The sequence below is a fragment of the Mastigoproctus giganteus genome, chromosome 6 (assembly GCF_048544385.1).
Source record: "Mastigoproctus giganteus isolate SK-2022 chromosome 6, ASM4854438v1, whole genome shotgun sequence".
Lineage (NCBI taxonomy): Eukaryota > Metazoa > Arthropoda > Arachnida > Uropygi > Thelyphonidae > Mastigoproctus > Mastigoproctus giganteus.
The window spans coordinates 28037502-28058953 of NC_143580.1; the positions used below are offsets into that span (position 1 = coordinate 28037502).

The following is a 21452-nucleotide window of genomic DNA, read 5'->3' on the forward strand; positions in this document are numbered from 1 at the left end:
AATGCAAATATAAATTCGAAAAAAGTGGCATGGCTGAGTTGTGGGGATCTAAAACAACTAAACTTCTTTATCCAATAATGTGGTCTGAAATGGTCAAAATACTTCTTTGTTTTTCAACATCTTATATGGTTAAAAGTGGTTTTAGTTCAGTAAATAATATATTTACAAAGGAAAGAAACAAAAGTGATATGTGTTCAAGAGGAGACATTAGAATTAAACTCACTAACATCATACCGAGCATTGAACTTTTAGCTAAGAACCATCAGGCTGAGGGATCCCACTGAACAAAAAGAGGAAGTATAAAGTATTTTCTTTTTTAAAATTTCATTGTGGCAATTAGGAAAAAAAATTGTCTAAAAAATCCCTTTGGGGGGGGGGGGGCAATAATTAAAAAAAGGTTGAGAAACACTGCTCTAAGTGATTGTGCAGGATCTTCATTGAATAGTTTTAGGTATGAGGATCTGTGAGAAGGAAAGATATTGTTATAAATGCCTTGTCAAAACTTCACTCACTCTGTCAGCTTTGTCATAGGCAATTTTTTTTTTTTTTTTTTTTTTGAGATGGTTTAAAGCTATCCATTCGGATTTTAAAAGTTATCCACATCCTTAACGGCTTTAGGTGGGCATCATCGATGCTCTTGAGAGAAGTACACACAGAGAAACACATCTTGAGGATGCATGGATTTGCTCATTCTTGCTTTATTTTGATCTGAGAGAATTTGCTGTTTCCCACTATTTTCCCTGTCTTTGTACCTTGGGATCATACCAAAACATCCATGTTTCATTCCCTGTAATGATGTTATCCAGAATGATTGGTTCTGCTTGAGTTTTGTCAAAAAAATCAATGCAACCTGTTCTGATCACTGTAACTGGTCATAAATCAAGACTTTTGGTACCATCTTTGTAAAGACGTTCTTTGTTTCACAACTGACAGTTAAATTAAATACCTGCTTTTTATCCAACCCAAACTTTTCACCCACATGTTTCAACATTTTAAACTGTTTTTGCTATTATCAGACAGCCAGATCAAGAATCCATCATGAATGATTTCTCTTCCTTCAGGAAAATCATTGTGCCATATGAAAAAGCAGCCTCTTCAATTTGCAGACTCACCATAAACTGTAACAATTCAAAACGTTCACAAAGGGAGTTTTAAATTTATCCAAAAATTTAAGTTCACAAGCTGTTCAATTTTTATGTTCTGTAGCAATAACCATTTTAATTTCATTTCATACTGTGAGACACACAATAAATGAAGAACTTGCACTGCTGCAACAACAGATGAAGAAACATGACAAAACATGTATTTGCAAGTTTGTTATTGTTTGCCACAGTAGCAACATCTATGACCATTTCTGAAACTTTCTGTCTACACGTTGTACTCTTTCAGCCCTCTTCCAACCCCATTACAGAAGTATGCAACAAGCAACCCCCATCCATTCACAGTTCAACTTCAAACTCATCAAACTTAACTTTTTTCTACTCTTCATTTATCCACACTACTTCCATTCTTTCAATATACATTAACTCAAAATTACAAGTCCAATTCTTGAGAAATTCAAGTGCAATTAACATTGCACTTGAATTTCTCAAGAATTCTTTTCTCTCAATCCATTTATGGTATTAATATAGTAATACATGCTAGCAAACCTTCATATGTGGAATTACCATAATAATAAAAATATAATAAAATTATTCAGAGAGCAGATAAAGGAGATACAGTCGTAATACTCAATAAAACTGATTATTCTTGAGGTAGACCCAGTACTATTTACCAATTTGGTCAATCAGTACAATAAAACGTTAACCATATATTGAAAAAATGACTACATTACCATGTCTCATGTAAAGGAATTAAAGGCCAGAACATACAACATTCCTGCACTTTTCAGTCAGGTAAAACTGCATAGTGTAAAAAATTATGGAAATCCTAAAGTCTTAAAACTTTATTAGACATGTTGGACAGGACAACTTGTGTAGTCAAGACCTGCTGATGTTCGGTGTCATTAAGTTACCTAAACCCTACAAACCATAGTAAGTTTCAAAAATATATCAAAAGCAAACTTGGCAAAATTTGTGGTTGAGTTACTAAAACTTCTAATGAATTATTCCAAATATTGCATAAAAAACACAGAACACCTATTTTCGTTAGTCAAAAATATAAAATTAGAACCCGATGACAAATTATATTCCTTCGATATAAAATCACTTATACAAATGTACACCCTCAAAAAGCAGTAAAGGCTATGAATAGCCTTTACAGCTTTTTGAGACATGTTACGAAATGATCCCACACTAAAAAACAGAACAAAATTAGAAATTTCTGATATTTCTTACTAAACATACTATTATCAGCCAATTATTTCACCCATGAAGGAGTTTTTTACCAAGAAGTATTTGGAGTACCAATGGGTGGTTCCATAAGGGGGACATCTCTCCGAATTTTATTTACTGGAAATAGAAAACCTCATCATTTCAAAGTACTCTTCCCCAGCCCTAAAATTTTATGGAGGGTATGTAGATGAACGGCTACAATTCAGAACTGAAAATGAAGAAAACAACAGCATAAACTTCCTAAATTTAATATTAACAAGAGATGCCACCAAAATCAACACTAAATTTGATCACAAACCTACAAATAAGGGAAATTATTTATATTTTGACAGCTATGGCCCCCTTTCTCACAAAAAATCATATTCTAATAGCCCAGTTCAACAATGCTTTCAGGTATTCATCTACAGAGGATGATTGCAAACAGGAAATCGAATCCCTTTAGGACAGATTCTCCAACCGCGGTTACCTGAAATGGCTCATAAACGGTGCCTTAAATACTGCCGAAAGAAACAGTAAAGAAAAACCAAAAATGAGAAGTGATAAAAAAACAATGGTGGATAGGCTTCCCGCATATTGAAACGTACCAACAACCTTTGAAAAAAATTTTCAAAGATTCCGGTCTAAACCTAGCCTTCAGGCAGTACCAAGAAACTATGGGTGTACCTTAAAAATTCAACTAACAATAAAAAAACTATAGATTTTAAACAACAAACAAACATAGTTTATGCAATTCCTTGCACACCAGACAGCGATTGCATATATATAAGACATGCATGTGAACATCATTACATATGTGAATCCAAAAGCACAAAAGCAGTTTAAAAATAGCCTCAAATAATAAAGAAAAACTAGACAGGACAGAAAAAATTAGTTCTGAACTGGTAGCTCACCACTTAGACACAGGACATCACCCACCTTTTGAAAACACCATAATAATAGACAAAGAAGACAAAATTTAAGTTAGAAAGTTAGAAACCAGTGAGACTCTGGCAATAAGATAAACAAACAGATCAATAAACATACATAGACCAATAATAATTTCTGAGGAATAGGACCTAAAACAAATATCCTATAAGTACAAATTTAATAACAAAACATAACAATCCCCCCATCCAGGACCTCTATTAATGGGGATGGGTGGTCACACACCCGGTTTTCCGAGTGGCTACTTTCATATCTCTCAAAAAAAAAAAAAAAAAAAAAAGGGAGCGATACGTATTCGCTCCCCTTTGAAAATGGTATAAACAAAAAGCACCCATCAAATTAGTGGGTCTCGACTACACAAGTTGTCTGTCCAACATGTAAAACTGCATAAGAATGAACAGAAACTCAGCATTTTCATCCTTAGCCACACATGTTTATGGTATTATAAAACCCTTTAGACAGGCGATACAATTTGAGATAAAAAAACTATGATACATTATTTAATAACTTTAAGGGCTGTAGACTCGGCAATAATGATAACTTATTTTCACTGGATGTTACTTTCTTATATACGTTGAATGTAAACGTTGAATACACATTAGATATTCTTTGGGATATGTTAAATAACAACTCTATACTGATTAATTATACGAAGCTTCCTATTAAAGAAATTTTTCACTTAATGAAGCTTTTAGTTGAAGCCAATTATATCACCTTTTGAGACAAAGTATATAAACAAATTTTTGGTTTGCCAATGAGACTGATTCTAAGTGGCTTAATATCGGAGGTCTGTCTCTCAACAATTGACCATATACATTTGACGCCTTTTCTATCCTGTATCACATACTATGGGAGGTAATTAGACGCTGTTCTGGTTATTACTGATAGTAGCACTATTCAAGACATTTTACATTCATTTAATAATATTCATCCCAAACTCAATTTTAGGATGAATATTTGGAAAATTACATTGGAAAGGGAAAATATGGATACTAAGTCATTAAATTTTCTAAATTTCACTTACTTGGGACACGAATAAAATCTCCAATTTAACATCTATCATAAATCAACAAACACCGGTATGCTTCTAAATCATAACAGCTATCACCCATTAACCTACAAAAGGCTATTATTTTTAATCATCAGTTTCTCAATGCCTATAAATATTCAATGACAGAATCTGCTTTAGACTCAGAAATACATGATATTAACCAGCAGATTCTTAAACAGGAGTTAACCACCTTGCTACAATAAACCGAAATGGGGTACAAGCTAGGATACAAAAAACTACACTAACTAACAATAGTAATGTCAAAAATGACTATTTCTGTCCCATACGTTAAACAGTGGCATAAGCAGCTTAACAGATTCTTTAAAGATACTGAATTTAAGATTGTGGCCAGACCAATATGGAAATTACATGCTATACTGAACAATTTCTCAGTCCTTGCCTCTTTCACGACACAAATAAATGACTTGGTATACAACATTTCTTGCACTGATTGAGACTCATCTTATCAAGGATCTACATGATTCCCGCTCACTGTTCGCATAAAACAGCACACATCCTCAGTTTGTGCTTCTCATTCAGCAGCATCAGAATTGGCCTTTTGTGCAGTTAATGAAAAACTTACATTTTTATTTAACAAGTCCATAATACTTAGTGTCTAAAGTAATTATACAAGATAATTAATTGCAGAAACCGTCGAAATTAAATTACATGAGAATTCTATTAATGTTCATTGTCCATATCTAATCTCTGATTTGTGGCTTTTGCGCACATGCCCAAAGACAAATAATCACGGCATTTCATGCACATGAGCGAGGATGAATAATCTCTCTATTTAAGAGTCAAGCTCACACACTTGTAATTTCCATTCCTGTGATCACAACGTACAATTGAAAAGCATTGTCTGCTTCAGGAAGGAAAATCATTTTTCATATTTTACATTTAACTTTAATTAATTTTTTAATTGTGTTCAATTTATTGTTTACTGTAAAAATTTTGCATTAATCTTTTATTCATTTTAATTTCTGGAGAGTATCATACTCTCCAGAATAGTATTCTATGTATCATTGAGGTAAATTTCTCTTATTCTTCTACAAATTTTAATTAATTAAGAGAATTAGAAAGAACAGATATATAGCTTCTATATAGCTGCGTAAGGCTTGGCAGATCGGCAGCTTAAATCCCTAGCCCAGATGAATGGTGAGGGTTGACGTCAGGAAGGGCATCCGGTCGTAAAAACTATGCCAAAACAAATTGTGATTGATGGAAAGTAGATGTGTCAGGGCTACTGAACAAAGGACAGGTCCGGTTAAGGACCGGTTTTGTTATTTTTCTAAAACAGTAAATCTTTATATTTTACTTTCTGGGAAAAAAAAAAAAAAGTAAGTGAAATACAAAGATTGTTAGTTTTACAAAGTAACAATTATATTTAAAGAACATTTCAGGGAAGATTATTAGTTTATCGAATATACCAAAAAATTCATAAAGTAAAATTAACTAAATAACTTTCCCAGTTTTGACAATGCTTTGAATTGTACTCTGGAATTCATTTTCAAGTCTAAAAACATTAAAAAAAAATAATAATAAAATTTTTAAAATTTCCAATACAAAATATTCAGAATCTGTAATTTTTTATTTCTTTTTCTTTCTTTCTTTCTTTTTTTTTTTATAATTTTAGACTTGAGAATAAATTCCAAATAACTGTTAAAACTGGGAAGATTATCTAGTTAATTGAAACTTGGGTATGAATTTTATGAAATATGCAATAAACTAATAATTTGCTCAGAAACATGGTGTTCAGTGTTTTTATTATAACTGTGGATATCTTACCTTCCAAGGTAACTACAATTTCCAAAGCTGCTGGTCCCTTCACAAAATTTACTCCTACAAAAATTTAAAATAATATCTAAATTTAAAGTATATCTTACCTAGTGACCTAGCTGCTTTTCTCCTGTGTTTTTTGGCTATAGTTTCCAGTTCCCTGTCATAAACATAGTCTCCACATGAGAAACAAAAGATTGCTCCATAAGAGATATCCACAGCTGAAAAGTAATTTTAAGCCATTATAAATAAGTCAAACTGTATAAGTTTCAAAAGTGACTATGTGAGGGTTTGCCATGCTGACAAAATTGTAGTACTATATGAAGGGTGATACTCTTTTAATAAGCATTTCTTTAAATTTTAAAATACATAATGTATTTTAAATGCATTTAAATACATAATGAATTCTCCATCCTCCCATGACCACCTAAATCACTCCATCTCAACCCAACTGATGTTTGGGACCAAGTGGAAAAGGACATTCGACGTTACAACCATCCACATAACAATGTGCTGGGATTACTGGACATACTGTGCAAGGTATGGGTGGCAATAATACAGGACACCCTGTGGAGTCCATGCCAATGCATGTATGGGATGGACTGTATTACAGGCAAAAGATGGCCCCACACGTTATTAGATAGTTATTGCTAATGAAAAGCCAACTGTGTGTGTGTGTGTGTGATATATGTGTACACACACTCCCACCTAAAAGTTAGGAATCACGTTTTATTTTTCTTATTTTTCAAAGTTTTTATTAAAATAGGACCAACTTATTTACCAATTTTTATTAAAATATTTTATATTAGGTATAAAAAATCAAAAAACTTAAATAATATTTAAGAAATTTCTAGAATATTTCAGAAAGGCATAGATGACTCTTGAATGTTGTAGACCATTGAATAAGATTCCTGAAGGTTGTAGATAATTCAGGAATATTCTAGAAAGTGGAAGTACTGTTTCAATATTACAGAAAATTGTAGATGATTCTAGAGTGTTCTGCAATAATATAAATTGAGGAGTAAAAGACAACTTACAAAATCAAACACCTGTAATTCAGAGTGTTTGGTGTAAGTTTTGATATAAGTGGTGCAAGTACTGGTTTCTTATTTCTTGCCATGTTTTGTAATAAACATGGCAAGAAATAAGAAATTGAGTATTGAAAATAGAAGTGCTATAATAACTCTGTATAAGGAAAGTTGTTCCATGAGCAGCATTAGCAAAAAACTAGGGGCTTAATTTAAAGGAGTACAAATTACTTTTCAACGTTTTAAGAAGACCAACAGTTTAAAGGACAAACCACGATCAGAATGACCACACGTAACAAATGAAGCACAAGATAAGACTATAACACCGATTTCTAATCAAGAACTTCCTACACCTGAAATCTAAGCTGAGTCCAACAGGAACAGAGATTCCTGTGTCTACATCCACTGTGAAACATGTTAAACAAGAAGGACTTCGGTTGGTTGTGTAGTGGTCCGAAAACCCTTATTAAAGCTGGAAAATCGAAAGAAACAGTTGGTTTGGACTAAGTTCCATCAACATTAGAAAACTGAAGAGTGGAAAAACGTACAGTGGACAGATCAACCCAAATTTGAAATTTTTGGATCCAATTGTAGAATTTATGTGAAACAATCAACTGATTAAAAAAATAGTGCCACACTGTTTAGTGACTATAGTAAAGCAGGGTGGTGGTGGTTCCAACATGATCTGGGGTTGCTTTTGCTTTTCTGGAGTGGGTGACATTGTCAGAATTGAAGGAATTTTAAGAAAAGAAGACTATAAAAATATTCTTAAACATAACATAATATCCTCTGGACTTCAACTTTATGGAAAAAATTTTATATTACAACAAGACAATGAACTGAAGCACAGTTATACAGGGTGTCTCAAAAATATTGGTACAAATGTTTAGGGGAGGTAGGTAACATCTAAAGGAATGTGAATCGCATAGAAACCTATAAGCCGAAACATCACCGTAAGTCAGTACACGGCACTGTTCATCAGTTTGCAAGAGGGAAAATTTCTGGTTTACTCATTCAAGCAGTAGTCGCCGCACGAAGAGCATTCATAGATATACGAACTGTGAGCTGGCAGACATGCACCTAGGGTATGGATTAGCAGAGGGCAATGGACGAGCCGCTCAACGAATTTATGGAGAACGCTTCCTAGACAGACATGTACTGGACCGCCGTTTGTTTGTGCATGTGCATTAAAATTTGTGCGATTATGGATCATTTAGAGGTAACAGGAGTAGTGCGGGCAGACCACGTTCGACGCGAACTCCCGCCATGGAAGAAAGTGTGTTGCATGCCATCCAGAATAATCCTACTACTAGCACACGTGCCATTGCCTCTGACTTAGGAGTGTCTCAATGCAGTGTACAGAGTGTCTAGCACAACGAGTCCTTACACCCCTTTCATCTCCAAAGGGTTCAGTTACTGCTCCCCCAAGATCATCCTGCACGTGTGGCTTTTGCACAGTGGTTTCTCCAAGAAAGTGTTCAAGACTTGAGTTTTCCACCCTATGTTTTTTGGTCACGGAATGAGGCTTATTTCACTCGGGAAGGCTTATTCAATCAGCACAATGCTCATGTGTGGGCTCACGACAACCCACACGGTGTGCGCCCCCATGCGGCACAACATCGCTTCGCAATAAATGTGTGGGCAGGTATGGTCGGTGACTGCTTAGTCAGCCCATACCTGTTACCATCCCGCATGAACTCTGCTAAATATCGGATCTTTCTTGAACAAGTTCTACCAGAGTTACTTGACAATGTTCCAGCAAATGTGAGATGCAACATTTGGTTTCAACATGACGGGGCGCCTGCCCATTATGGAAGGTGTGTTCGTGACCATTTGAACAGGCATTTTGGGCGTCGATGGATTGGCCGTGGTGGACCCGTTGCCTGGCTCCCACCTCACCTGATTTATCGAGCCTTGATTTCTTTCTTTGGGAGGCCCTTAAATCTATCGTGTATGAATCGCCTGTGGAGACGATAATGGATCTCGTGGCGAGACTCGTCCGCGCTGCTGCTACTGTCAAAGAAACTCCTGCCAATCCATGCTGCGTCAGTGTCACACATGCATTGCGTCTCATGGTGAAACCTTCAAGCATCTGTTGTAACATCATGATATGCATCCATCTCGTCCTCCATTGTTAATATTATGTCAAATAAATGTTTGCCACTAATTACTGTCTTGTGTTATTTCTGCTTCTTGTGCCTCTGCTACTACTTTCCCGTGACGTTAGCATTAGCATTAGTAGAGGCATATGATGCAAGAAAGCAAGCTTATGCAGCATCAGCCAAAAAAAAAGAAAAAAAACCACTTCCATTTCACCCCTCTGTTCATTCGAAATACCTGTCGAGCTGAGCCTTAAATTTATTTAGGCTATCAACTTCCACAACAAAGGATGGAAGTCTGTTCCACCAATCAACTACCACACTGGCTAAAGGCAAATTACCACACATCTATTCTACATCTGTCTTTCCTCAATCTGAATTTATGCCCTCTCAGGTGATTATTCTGAGCAAGAGGAAGAATCCCATCGGCATTGAGCATGCTCAAACCATTCACAACTTTATACACCTCAATCAGATCACCTCACCGGTGCCTAGTCTCCAGATACTGTAATTTGCAGAACTTAAGCCTTTCTTCATAAGAGCAACCCTTTGTTCCATTCACTAATCTTGATGCCCTTCTCTGTACTTGTTCCAGCAGCTCTACATCCGTCTTGAAATGAGGCCTCCAGACCTCTATACAGTACTCGAGGTGTGGCCTGACCATTGCCTTATACAAGGGAATAATCCTCCTTATCCCTGCTAGAAAAATTCCTATATATCATTGACAAGACACCATGAGCTACTCTTGCAGCTCGTCTGCACTGCTCAGAGAACTTCATATCTGCCTTCACACTTACCCCTAGGTCCTTTTCATTCTCTACCACTGTCAGTGCAGTACCACAGAGTTGATACGTTGCACTGGGGTTGCTGTTTCCCATACGTAGTACTTTACATTTATCAATGTTAAACTTCATTTGCCACCTCTCAGCCCATCTGATCAACCTTTCCAGATCCTGTTGCAGCAGCATAACGTCACTAGTGTCCTTAACAACCCTGCCAACCTTTGTATTGCCTGCAAACTTGGACATTAAGCTTGATATACCATCATCAATATTATTTATAAATACAGAAAACAATAATGGACCCAACACTGAACCCTGAGCAGCTCCACTAATAACATTAGTCCACGATGAGCAGTATCCATTGATTACCACTCTCTGTCTTCTCCTCCTCAACCACCCCTTTATCCATAGCAGCAATTTGCCTCCAATGCCACACTGCTCCAATTTGTGCAGCAATCTTCCATGTGCAACAGTATCAAAAGCCTTTCTAAGATCCAAGTATATAATATCAAAGTTATTCACTGCATCCAGTTCTTTTGTGACTGCATCACAGTATCCAATCAAATTGGTCAGGCAAGACTTTCCCTTAACGAAACCATGCTGTGTCCGAGCTATAACTAAATTCTTGTCTAGATGATCCTGCAGTGCTTCTTTAACCAGTGCCTCCATTAATTTTCCTGGAACAGAAGTTAAACTCACAAGTCTATAATTACTTGTGTCAGCCTTTGATCCTCCTTTGTGAATTGGGGTCACATCTGCACATCTCCAGTCTATGGGTACCTCCCCTGAGTCCAAGGAAGCTCTCATAATTATGGCTAAGGGTTTGCTTACTTATTTGCTGCCTCCTTTAATATAACTGGATAGATCCCATCCACCCCAGGTGCCTTTCTTGTGTTTATCTTCAACAATTTCTCCTCCACTTGATTCTCAGTTATTACAATATTATCTAGCTTACTGCCAGAGTTGAATACACCTCTAGCATTCCCCTCGTTGAATAACTCCTCATGTGTGAAGTCGATACAAAATATTCATTTAGTTTGCAAAATATTCATTTAAAGGGAAGGGTTATTGCTTCCGTAAAGGCGACTACGATGGACTGAGACAGTATTTAAATTCTATACAGTGGGACCAACTGATGATGTTACCAACAGCAAATTCAAAATGGGAAGCATTCAAAGAACTTATCTTGGAAGCTACTAGGCTTTACATACCAACTAAGAAATATTGTTCAAGGTTTAGGCCAAAATGGATGTCAGATGAATTAATGAGGCATATGGCAGAGAAGAAAAATGCATGGGATACTTACAAATTAACACATGACACAGAAACCTATGATGGATATAAGTTGATATGCAACCAAGTTACAAAGGAGGTTAGGCAGGCGAAGGCAGATTACGAGAAATCCTTGGCAAGGGATGCAAAGAAAAACAGCAAAGAGTTCTTTACTTATGTAAACTCTAGAAGGAAGGGGATGAATCAGATTGGTCCACTTGATATTGATGGGTCAACTGTTGATGATCTTGCTCAGGTAGCTAACAAACTAAATGAATATTTTGCATCGACATTCACACATGAGGAGTTATTCAGCGAGGGGAATGCCAGAGGTCCATTCAACTCTAGCAGTAAGCTACAGAATCTTGAAATAACTGGGAGTAAAGTGGAGGAGAAATTGTTGAAGATAAACACAAGAAAGGCACCCGGGGTGGATAGGATCTATCCAGTTATATTAAAGGAGGCAGCAAAGGAAGTAAGCAAACCCTTAGCCATAATTATGAGAGCTTCCTTGGACTCAGGGGAGGTACCCATAGACTGGAAATGTGCAAATGTGACCCCAATTCACAAAGGAGGATCAAAGGCTGACACAAGTAATTATAGACCTGTGAGCTTAACTTCTGTTCCAGGAAAATTAATGGAGGCACTGGTTAAAGAAGCACTGCAGGATCATTTAGACAAGACTTCAGTTATAGCTCGGACACAGCATGGTTTTGTTAAGGGGAAGTCTTGCCTGACCAACTTGATTGGATACTATGATGCAGTCACAAAAGAACTGGATGCAGGAAATAGCTTTGATATTATATACTTGGATCTTAGAAAGGCTTTTGATACTGTTGCACATGGAAGACTGCTGCACAAATTGGAGCAGTGTGGCATTGGAGGCAAATTGCTGCTCTGGATAAAGGGGTGGTTGAGGGGGAGAAGACAGAGAGTGGTAATCAATGGACACTGCTCATCCTGGACTAATGTTATTAGTGGAGTCCCTCAGGGCTCAGTGTTGGGTCCATTATTGTTTTCTGTATTTATAAATGATATTGATGATGGTATATCAAGCTTAATGTCCAAGTTTGCAGACGATACAAAGGTTGGCAGGGTTGTCAAGGCCACTACTGACACTATGCTGCTGCAACAGGATCTGGTAAGGTTGAGAAGATGGGCTGAGAGGTGGCAAATGAAGTTTAACATTGAAAAATGTAAAGTATTACACATGGGAAACAGCAACCCCAGAGCAACGTATCAACTCTGTGGTACTACACTGACAGTGGTAGAGAATGAAAGGGACTTGGGGGTGGTTGTGCAGGCAGATATGAAGTTCTCCGAGCAGTGCAGACGGGCTGCAAGAGTAGCTCATGGAGTATTGTCAATGATATACAGGAATTTTTCCAGCAGGGATAAGGAGGTGATTATTCCCTTGTATAAGGCAATGGTCAGGCCACACCTAGAGTACTGTATACAGGTCTGGAGGCCTCATTTCAAGAAGGATGTAGAGCTGCTGGAACGAGTACAGAGAAGGGCAACAAGGTTAGTGAATGGAACAAAGGGGCGCTCTTACGAAGAAAGGCTTAAGTTTTGCAAATTACAGTGTCTGGAGACTAGGCACCAGGGAGGTGATCTTATAGAGGTGTATAAAGCCTTGAATGGTTTCAGCATGCTCAATGCTGATGGGATTCTTCCTCTAGCTCAGAATAATCACCTGAGAGGGCATAAATTCAAATTGAAGAAAGACAGATGTAGGATAGACGTGCGGAAATTTGCCTTTAGCCAGCGGGTGGTTGGTTGGTTGGTGGAACAGACTTCCATCCCTTGTCATGGAGGTTGATAGCCTAAATAAGTTTAAGGCTCAGCTGGACAGGTATTTTGAACGAACAAAGGGGTGAAGTGGAAGTGGGTTTTTTTTTTTTTTTTTTTGGCTGATGCTGCATAAGCTTGCTTTCTTGCATCAAATGCCTCTACTAATGCTAATGTTTGTTAGCTACCTGAGCAGGATCATCAACAATTGAACCATCGATATCAACAATCTAATTCATTCCCTTCCTTCTAGAGTTTACATAAGTAAAGAACTTTTTGCTGTTTTTCTTTGCATCCTTTGACAAAGATTTCTTGTAATCTGCCTTCGCCTGCCTAACCTCCTTTGTAACGTGGTTACAGATCAACTTATATCTGTCGTAGGCTTCTGTGTCACATGTTAATTTATATGTATCCCATGCATTTTTCTTCTCTGCCATATGTCTCATTAGTTCATCTGACATCCATTTAGGTTTAAACCTTGAACAGTATTTCTTAGTTGGTATATTCAAAAAAAATATATTTCTTAGTTGGTATATTCAAAGATAAGTTCTTTGAATGCTTCCCATTTTGAATTTGGTAACATCATCAGTTGGTCCCACTGTATAGAATTTAAATACTGTCTCAGACCATCGTAGTCGCCTTTACGAAAGCAATAACCCTTCCCTTTACCCCTGATGGTAGTTACCTATGAATAAATCCCACTTCAGCACACTGTGATCACTGCAACCTTAAAACATTCTTAATGCATGAAGAATCACTACTGATAAACAAATAAAGAGTATTACTCCCTCTAGTTGCCTCCTGAACATGTTGAGGTAGAAAACAATCATCCAATAAATCCACAAAAGCCTTGCTAGTGTGTAAGTGACCACCCCACAAATTCCAGTCAATATCTGGGAAATTAAAATCTCCATTATAAGACTCTGATATACTGGCCCACTCTATTTCTCTGTACAGTTTCTTATTATATTCATCAGAGTCATTAGGCCTATATAGTACACTCCTACTCTCAATTTTGATCTCCCAGTGTTTATGTCACACCAAACTGAATCGACACTGCACTGTCCAGCGATGTCGACTGGCTTCACTTCCTTGGATTTTATGTGTTTCTTAACTAATAGCATAACCCCTCCTCTCTTCCTATCCTTTCTGTACACATTGTACTCCCCAAATTCCAGTTCTGCATTCCTTATATCTGTGTGACCTCATGTCTCTGATATCCCAACAATATCTGCCTTTGATGTTTTGAGCAATACCTCAAATTCATCAAATTTATTAACCAAACTCCTAGCATTCGTGTAGACGCAAGTATACATGCACCTGTTCCTATTCTTAGCTACCCTAACACAACCCATGTGTTTACCTGTACCGCAATGACTCCCAGTAGTCTCCGAAATACCCTGCATCTTGTTTTCCAGGCTGCTACTCATTCCAATAGAAGCAGTGCAAGAATCACTTTCACCTCTGCCAGTGGCTACTGTTAATCTATTTATCCTTGTATCCCCCCAAGATAGCAGTTTTCTGACCCACCTAACACTGCCTCGATAGCATCAGCAAATATTCTTGCACCCTTTCTATTTAAGTGTATCCCATCTCTGTAGAAGCAGTCTCTCCTGTTAACAAGTACAGACCAGGCTGAAAAAAATTCTACCCCTTGAACCTTGCACAATCCTTTCAGGGCCGAACTGATCGAAAAGACTCATCATTTCCGGTTATGGGTTCCTATAAGATTCACATTCCTTTAGATGTTACCTACCTCCCCTAAATGTTTATAACCAATATTTTTGAGACATCCTGCATAAGCTGTGCAATCACTTTCTAGCAATTAAACAACAGGATGGGGGTATTGCAAATTATGGTGTGGCCACCCACCTCAATCGCCTGACTTAAAACCCAATAGAGCTTTTATGGGATCATCTAGACCATAAAGTCCATTAGTCTGGCCACCCTCACAAAATTTATGGGAAACCTTGCAGATCACTTGGAATAATGTTAGTCAAGAAACTATTATAAAATTAATCGCCAGAATGCCATTTCTGTGTAAGGCAGTGATAAAATCTTGTGGAGGATATTTTGAGGAAAAATCTAGTTGTTAATAATATCATTTCAGTATTTTTTTGCTGTAAATTTTAATGTTTTATAAAAAATCTTAAAATACTTTGTAGTATGTTTTTTTTTATATTAAACCTTACTGTTATAGCTAATTTTTAAAAAAATGACAGAAACTCTTGTTATAACTTTTAAGAGGGAGTATATATGTATAGAATCATATGTTAGATTACATGTATTAGTATTAAATTCAAAAAATAGCAAGGGCTTAATTTTTCAGTACTCACCTTGATCGATCTGCAATTGTTATGGTTTGAATGGCAAGAGGTGACTAGCTTTAAGGTGATTGGTTCTTAAATTAAAGGGTGGGTAAATAGTAATTATGATGGAAACGGGATTAAAATATGCGCAAGGAAGTAGAAGTGCACTAACTCCTTCTTTGGTTATCATTAAATTGGGTTAAATTGGGAATCTCTAAATAGTGGATAAGCTAAAAGTCATAACGAAGGACTTTCGTTAAAAAACATCTTTAGTTGGCAAGTTAAATGAAAACGGAACGCGTACTGTATTTAAGAAGAATTTTGTAATCCCGTGATGCACTTTGTTACTTGCGAGAATCTCAGATTGGTGAGATTCCAAACTGGAGAACGATTGAAGGGAAGTTTCGCATTTATAATATTTAGATCGGAGTGGTGACGAAACCATTCTATAATGAGGGCTTCGAATTGTAAAATTTTGTAACTGTTTTTTAATTTTAATATGGTAATAGCTGAGTCAACTAAGGGAGTATGGTTGTTGGAGTGGGCATGTAAAGTAAGTTCAGTGCTAGATTGTCCAGTTCTGAAGCTATTGTAGTGGTAGTATGCTCTGGTATTGGATTGAACGGAATTTGATTGTGGTACTACCAATGTAACGGGCATTACAATTGTGTTGACATTTTATTAAATAAATAATATTATTCATTTCGCTTGTTGGATATTTATGTGTTTCTTTATATTTATTGAAAAGTGATCCGAGTTTGTTATAAGTGGAAAAAATAAGAGTGATGTCTGTACCTGCAAATATTCGCCGAAATTGTCCTGCAAGATTACTATCATAAGGAAGGACAAGACGTGTTTTACTATTTATGATGTGTTTTATGGGGTTATTGATAATATTTTTTTGCGATGGAAATGGTATGTTGGATTAATTTTGGAGGGTAATTTCTGGTTATGAATTTTTTTGTGAGATATTGTAACTCATTATTATTATTATTATTATTATTATTATTATTATTAATATCCATATGATGCAAGGAAGCCTGAGGCTTATGATGCACCAGGAAAAAAAAAAGTTCCCAAGTAACCCTGAGAGAGAGAGAGAGAGAGAGAGAGAGTCAAAAGTAGAAGGGAATCACCAAGAAAGAGAAGAATGATGATATCCAGCTCAGGACCCTGGGTGTGCCAAACCCATACTCACCAGATGTGAGCCCCCGGGGTTAATTGGATAGGTTCGTCTTGTGAGGTGCTGAATTTAATGGCGTTGTAGATTTGGTTATAGAGAACAGATTTTTTTATGTTGAAAGGGTTGTGTGATGTGAAATGTAGGAATTTTCCTGTGTGTGTATGTTTTCTATAAATCTTAGTTCTTAGTTTAGTACATGTTTTATATATGGTGAGATTGAGAAAATTAATTTGTTTATTGGTTTCTTTTTGAGTGTGTATTTAAGTCTGTCGTGAATCGAATTGAATTTTGTAAAAAGATTATCAATTATAGTTTTGTTTCCTATTAAAAGTACATCATCGGCGTATTGCATGTATAACTTTATCTCAGAAGGGTAAGGTTGTAGGATTTTATTTTCAACTGTGGCTAAGTAAATTTCGGAAAGGGGAGCAGAGATGCCCAAGCCCAGGGGTAACCCGAATATTTGTTGGAAGATCTGACTGTGAAATCTGAAATGCCTGGCGTCTAATAGTAGAGAGGTGAGTTCTAAAATATTGTTTATAGAAAGGGAGGTGCGATTAATGAGACTATTGTCGGAAGTTAAATATCCACGAAGGGCTTGTAAGGTGAAAGGTATATGTACATTGGTGTATAGTGATACGACATCAAACGATGCTAGAATATCATCGTCAGCGATTATGGTGGTTTTAATTTTCTCAAAGGCTTGGTTGGTATTACTGATTTTAAATTTGGAAAACCTGGTGAGTGGAGATATGATTTTAATAGAAATGAGGATAGGTTTGCAAAGGCGGATTTACTAAAAGAAATAATTGGTCTTAAGGGGTGGCCCAGTTTACGCAGTTTGGTAATTCCAAACATATGGGGGAGAACATTGCTTCGTATGCCAATCTGCTGTAAGGTATGTAGGGTGATTTCTTTATTAGACCGGAGTTTTCTAAGGATAATGTCAAGCTTGTTTCTTAATTTGGATATATTATAGGAATTATTAATTATATAGGTGTCTTGGTCTGCTAGAATTTGTTCCATTTTTTCTATATAAGTGGCTTTATCTAAAATTACTATGGTATCTCTTTTGTCTGCTTTTTGGATAATAATGTCGGGGATTTTAATTAGTTTATGAATATCATTGAGTTGTTGTTTGGATATATTAGATTGGGAGGGGAGTTTTGAGTTAATAATAGTGTTAGTCTGATGTAAAATGTGCCATTTGTCAGGGTGATGTTCGAGTTTTGTTTGAAGTTCAATAATACTTTCTTTTATGGGATATTGATGGCTTTTTATCGCAAAGTTGAATCCATGCTCTAAACTTTACATGCCCTATCCAATGAGTTACAATATCTCACAAAAAAATTCATAGCCAGAAATTACCCTCCAAAATTAATCCAACATACCATTTCCATCGCAAAAAAATAATATCAATAACCCCATAAAACACATCATAAATAGTAAAACACGTCTTGTCCTTCCTTATCATAGTAATCTTGCAGGACAATTTTGGCGAATATTTGCAGGTACAGACATCACTCTTATATTTTCCACTTATAACAAACTTGGATCACTTTTCAATAAATATAAAGAAACACATAAATATCCAACAAGCGAAATGAATAATATTATTTATTTAATAAAATGTCAACACAATTGCAATGCCCGTTACATTCGTAGTACCACAATCAAATTCTGTTCAATCTAATACCAGAGCATACTACCACTACAATAGCTTCAGAACTGGACAATCAAGCACTGAACTTACTTTACATGCCCACTCCAACAACCATACTCCCTTAGTTGACTCAGCTATTACCATATTAAAATTAAAAAACAGTTACAAAATTTTACAATTCGAAGCCCTCATTAAAGAATCGTTTCGTCACCACTCCGATCTAAATATTATAAATGCGAAACTTCCCTTCAATCTTTCTCCAGTTTGGAATCTCACCAATCTGAGATTCCCGCAAGTAACAAAGTGCATCACGGGATTACAAAATTCTTCTTAAATACAGTACGCGTTCCGTTTTCATTTAACTTGCCAACTAAAGATGTTTTTTAACGAAAGTCCTTCGTTATGACTTTTAGCTTATCCACTATTTAGAGATTCCCAATTTAACCCAATTTAATGATAACCAAAGAAGGAGTTAGTGCACTTCTACTTCCTTGCGCATATTTTAATCCCGTTTCCATCATAATTACTATTTACCCACCCTTTAATTTAAGAACCAATCACCTTAAAGCTAGTCACCTCTTGCCATTCAAACCATAACAATTGCAGATCGATCAAGGTGAGTACTGAAAAATTAAGCCCTTGCTATTTTTTGAATTTAATACTAATACATGTAATCTAACATATGATTCTATACATATATACTCCCTCTTAAAAGTTATAACAAGAGTTTCTGTCATTTTTTTAAAAATGACAGAAATTTTAAAAACATTTGGCAAACCATAAGATGGAAGCTTGTTTAGAAGACCTTTAGGCCAAACATGATCGAAAGCCTTTGATATGTCAAGGGCAACTACTTGTGTTTCACCGAACCTTTCCATTGAATTAGTCCAGAAATGGGTAACATAAGCCAGAATATCACCAGTGGATCGACACGGACGGAATCCATACTGGCGATCGTTGATCAGATGGGAGGTTTCTAGGTAGTTTAAGTGTTGGTGGTTAATTGATTTCTCCATTACTTTAGAAAGAGTAGAAGTAATTGCAATGGGATGATAATTAGATGGGAGGGATTGGTCACCCTTTTTAGGAACTGGCTGAATATGAGCAAATTTCCAAGCAGAAGGAAAAACACCTTTGGAATAAGAAAGTGAAAAAATGCGGCAAAGAATAGGAGTAAGTTCAGGAGCACAGGTTTTGAGAACAAGTGGAGAAATAGCATTGGGACCTGGCGCTTTCTTAGCATCAGGATTCGTCAAAATCCTTCTGACATCCTTTTGACGGAAGACCACAGGGGGCATTGAATGGAGCGGGTTGGGAATGGTGGGAGGTGTTTTACCAAGATCATTAATACATGAGTTGGAAGAAAAATGGGATGCTAGCTTTATCCTTGACTGAAGTGACAACAGAACCATATGGTTTGGACAGAGGTGGGAGCAGAGATGGGCAAAAGTTGTGGCCAATAGCTTTTGCAAGAGACCAGAATGCTCAGCTACCATTAGGGCAAGAAGCAAGTTTTCTACTCTTAGCCTGTTCAAACACTAGTTTGGACTGATTAATAACTGCTTTACAATTGTTGCGATCTTTGGTGTACGCAGTAAATGAAACTGAATAATTAGAAACAAGCCAATTACGATATGCAACATTCTTCTCTTGAACAGCCTTAGCACATTTATTGGAAAACCAAGGTTTATTTAAAGCACGAGATTTTAAAGTGGAGTGTGGGATAAAGGATTCCATTCCTGCAAGAATAATTTCACTGACACGATCTGAGCAAATGTTGACATCAGAAGTTTTGAAACAGTAATCCAACCAAGGAAAAGAAGTCTCGCAGGTCATCCCATTTTGCATTCTTGTAATGCCAAACAACACGAGGTTGGGAATAGCCATGAGATAAAGGTTTCATTAGAGAAGAGACAATCACCAAGTTGTGATCTGAAGTGCCTAAAGGATCTCTCACTTTGACCGTGTACTTAGAAGGGTTGTTTGAGAGAAAAAGATCAAGCGTATTGGCTGTATGATTAGGTTTGTCCTGTTCTTGTAGGTAAATGAACAATCTGTGCAAGGTCATTACTAATTGCAAAAGCCTCAGCATCTCGACCAGCTGGGTTGGTGTGACTAGAAAACGGAAGCCAGCTGGAGTTGTGAACATTAAAATCTCCAAGGAAAATTACCTCACTCTTGGGAAAATTGGACTGGAGAAAGTCAAGTTGCAAAGAGAGTAAGTAAAAGTGCTCCAAGTGATTAGTGGAGTTGGAAGAACGGTAGAGACAACAGATGAATTTGACACATTGAGGTAGAATACACCATGAATTGTCAAACTAATAGACTAAGCTTATTTGCGAAAAGATCTAAACCTCCCAAACACTTCTTAGTTCATTTCACAAATATAAGTGGTCTCAATTCTAATCTCAACGATGTCCATTTACACTTGCAGTCTGCCACACCCCATGTACTTTTTCTGACAGAATCTTAGTTATCAGTTAATTCACCTACTGCTCATCTCAGTTGCCCAAATTATTCACTGTATGATTCCTTTCGCCTCAAAGGTGGTACTTGTACATATGTCCATTCTGATATTCCCCGTCAGAGAATTGGTAATTTTGAATCTCCTCTCTTCGATCTTCTCTGGCTTAAAATCTCTCTATCCCATTGTGTCAAATTCATCTGTTGTCTCTACTGTTCTCCCAACTCCACTAATCCCTTGGAGCTGTTTGACTTCCTCTCTTAACAGTGAGGAAATTTTTATTGGTGATTTTAATGTTCACAACTCCAGCTGGCTTCCATTTTCTAGTCACACCGACCCAGTTGGTCGAGATGCTGATGCTTTTGAAATTTCTAATAACCTTGCACAGGTTTTTCATTTACCTACAAGAATACCGGACAATCCTAATCAAAAAGCCAACACGCTTGATCTTTTTCTCACAAACAACCCTTCTTGTTTGTTATTTGGTTTTTAGGAGCATTAGCAACTAAGGCCATTTTGCTCTGGGATATGCAGTGGTCATTCCCTGACCTTTCCGCATCCTCCGTATTTGGTGGTCACCAGCTCGAACCCTTGTCTAATCAAGAAGCGTGTGCTACACACTGGTGCTCCTGCCCACCTGACTACGGAGGCACCAACAACCCTTCTAAATACACGGTCAAAGTGAATGGTCCTTTAGGTACCTCAGATCACAACTTGGTGATTGTCTCTTCTCCAATGGAGCCTTTATCTCATGGCTATTCCCAACCTCGTATT

General features: G+C 36.8%; 1 protein-coding gene across 1 annotated transcript in view; it reads right to left on the reverse strand.

The window, feature by feature from the left end:
- The window catches only part of not (ubiquitin carboxyl-terminal hydrolase nonstop), a 269611-nt gene that overhangs the window by 180581 nt on the left and 67578 nt on the right, over positions 1-21452 (reverse strand). The window contains exon 3 of the mRNA XM_090375042.1: positions 6195-6308. Within this exon, the coding sequence (XP_090231168.1) occupies positions 6195-6308 (114 nt within the window). The remainder of the gene's footprint in view (positions 1-6194; positions 6309-21452) is intronic.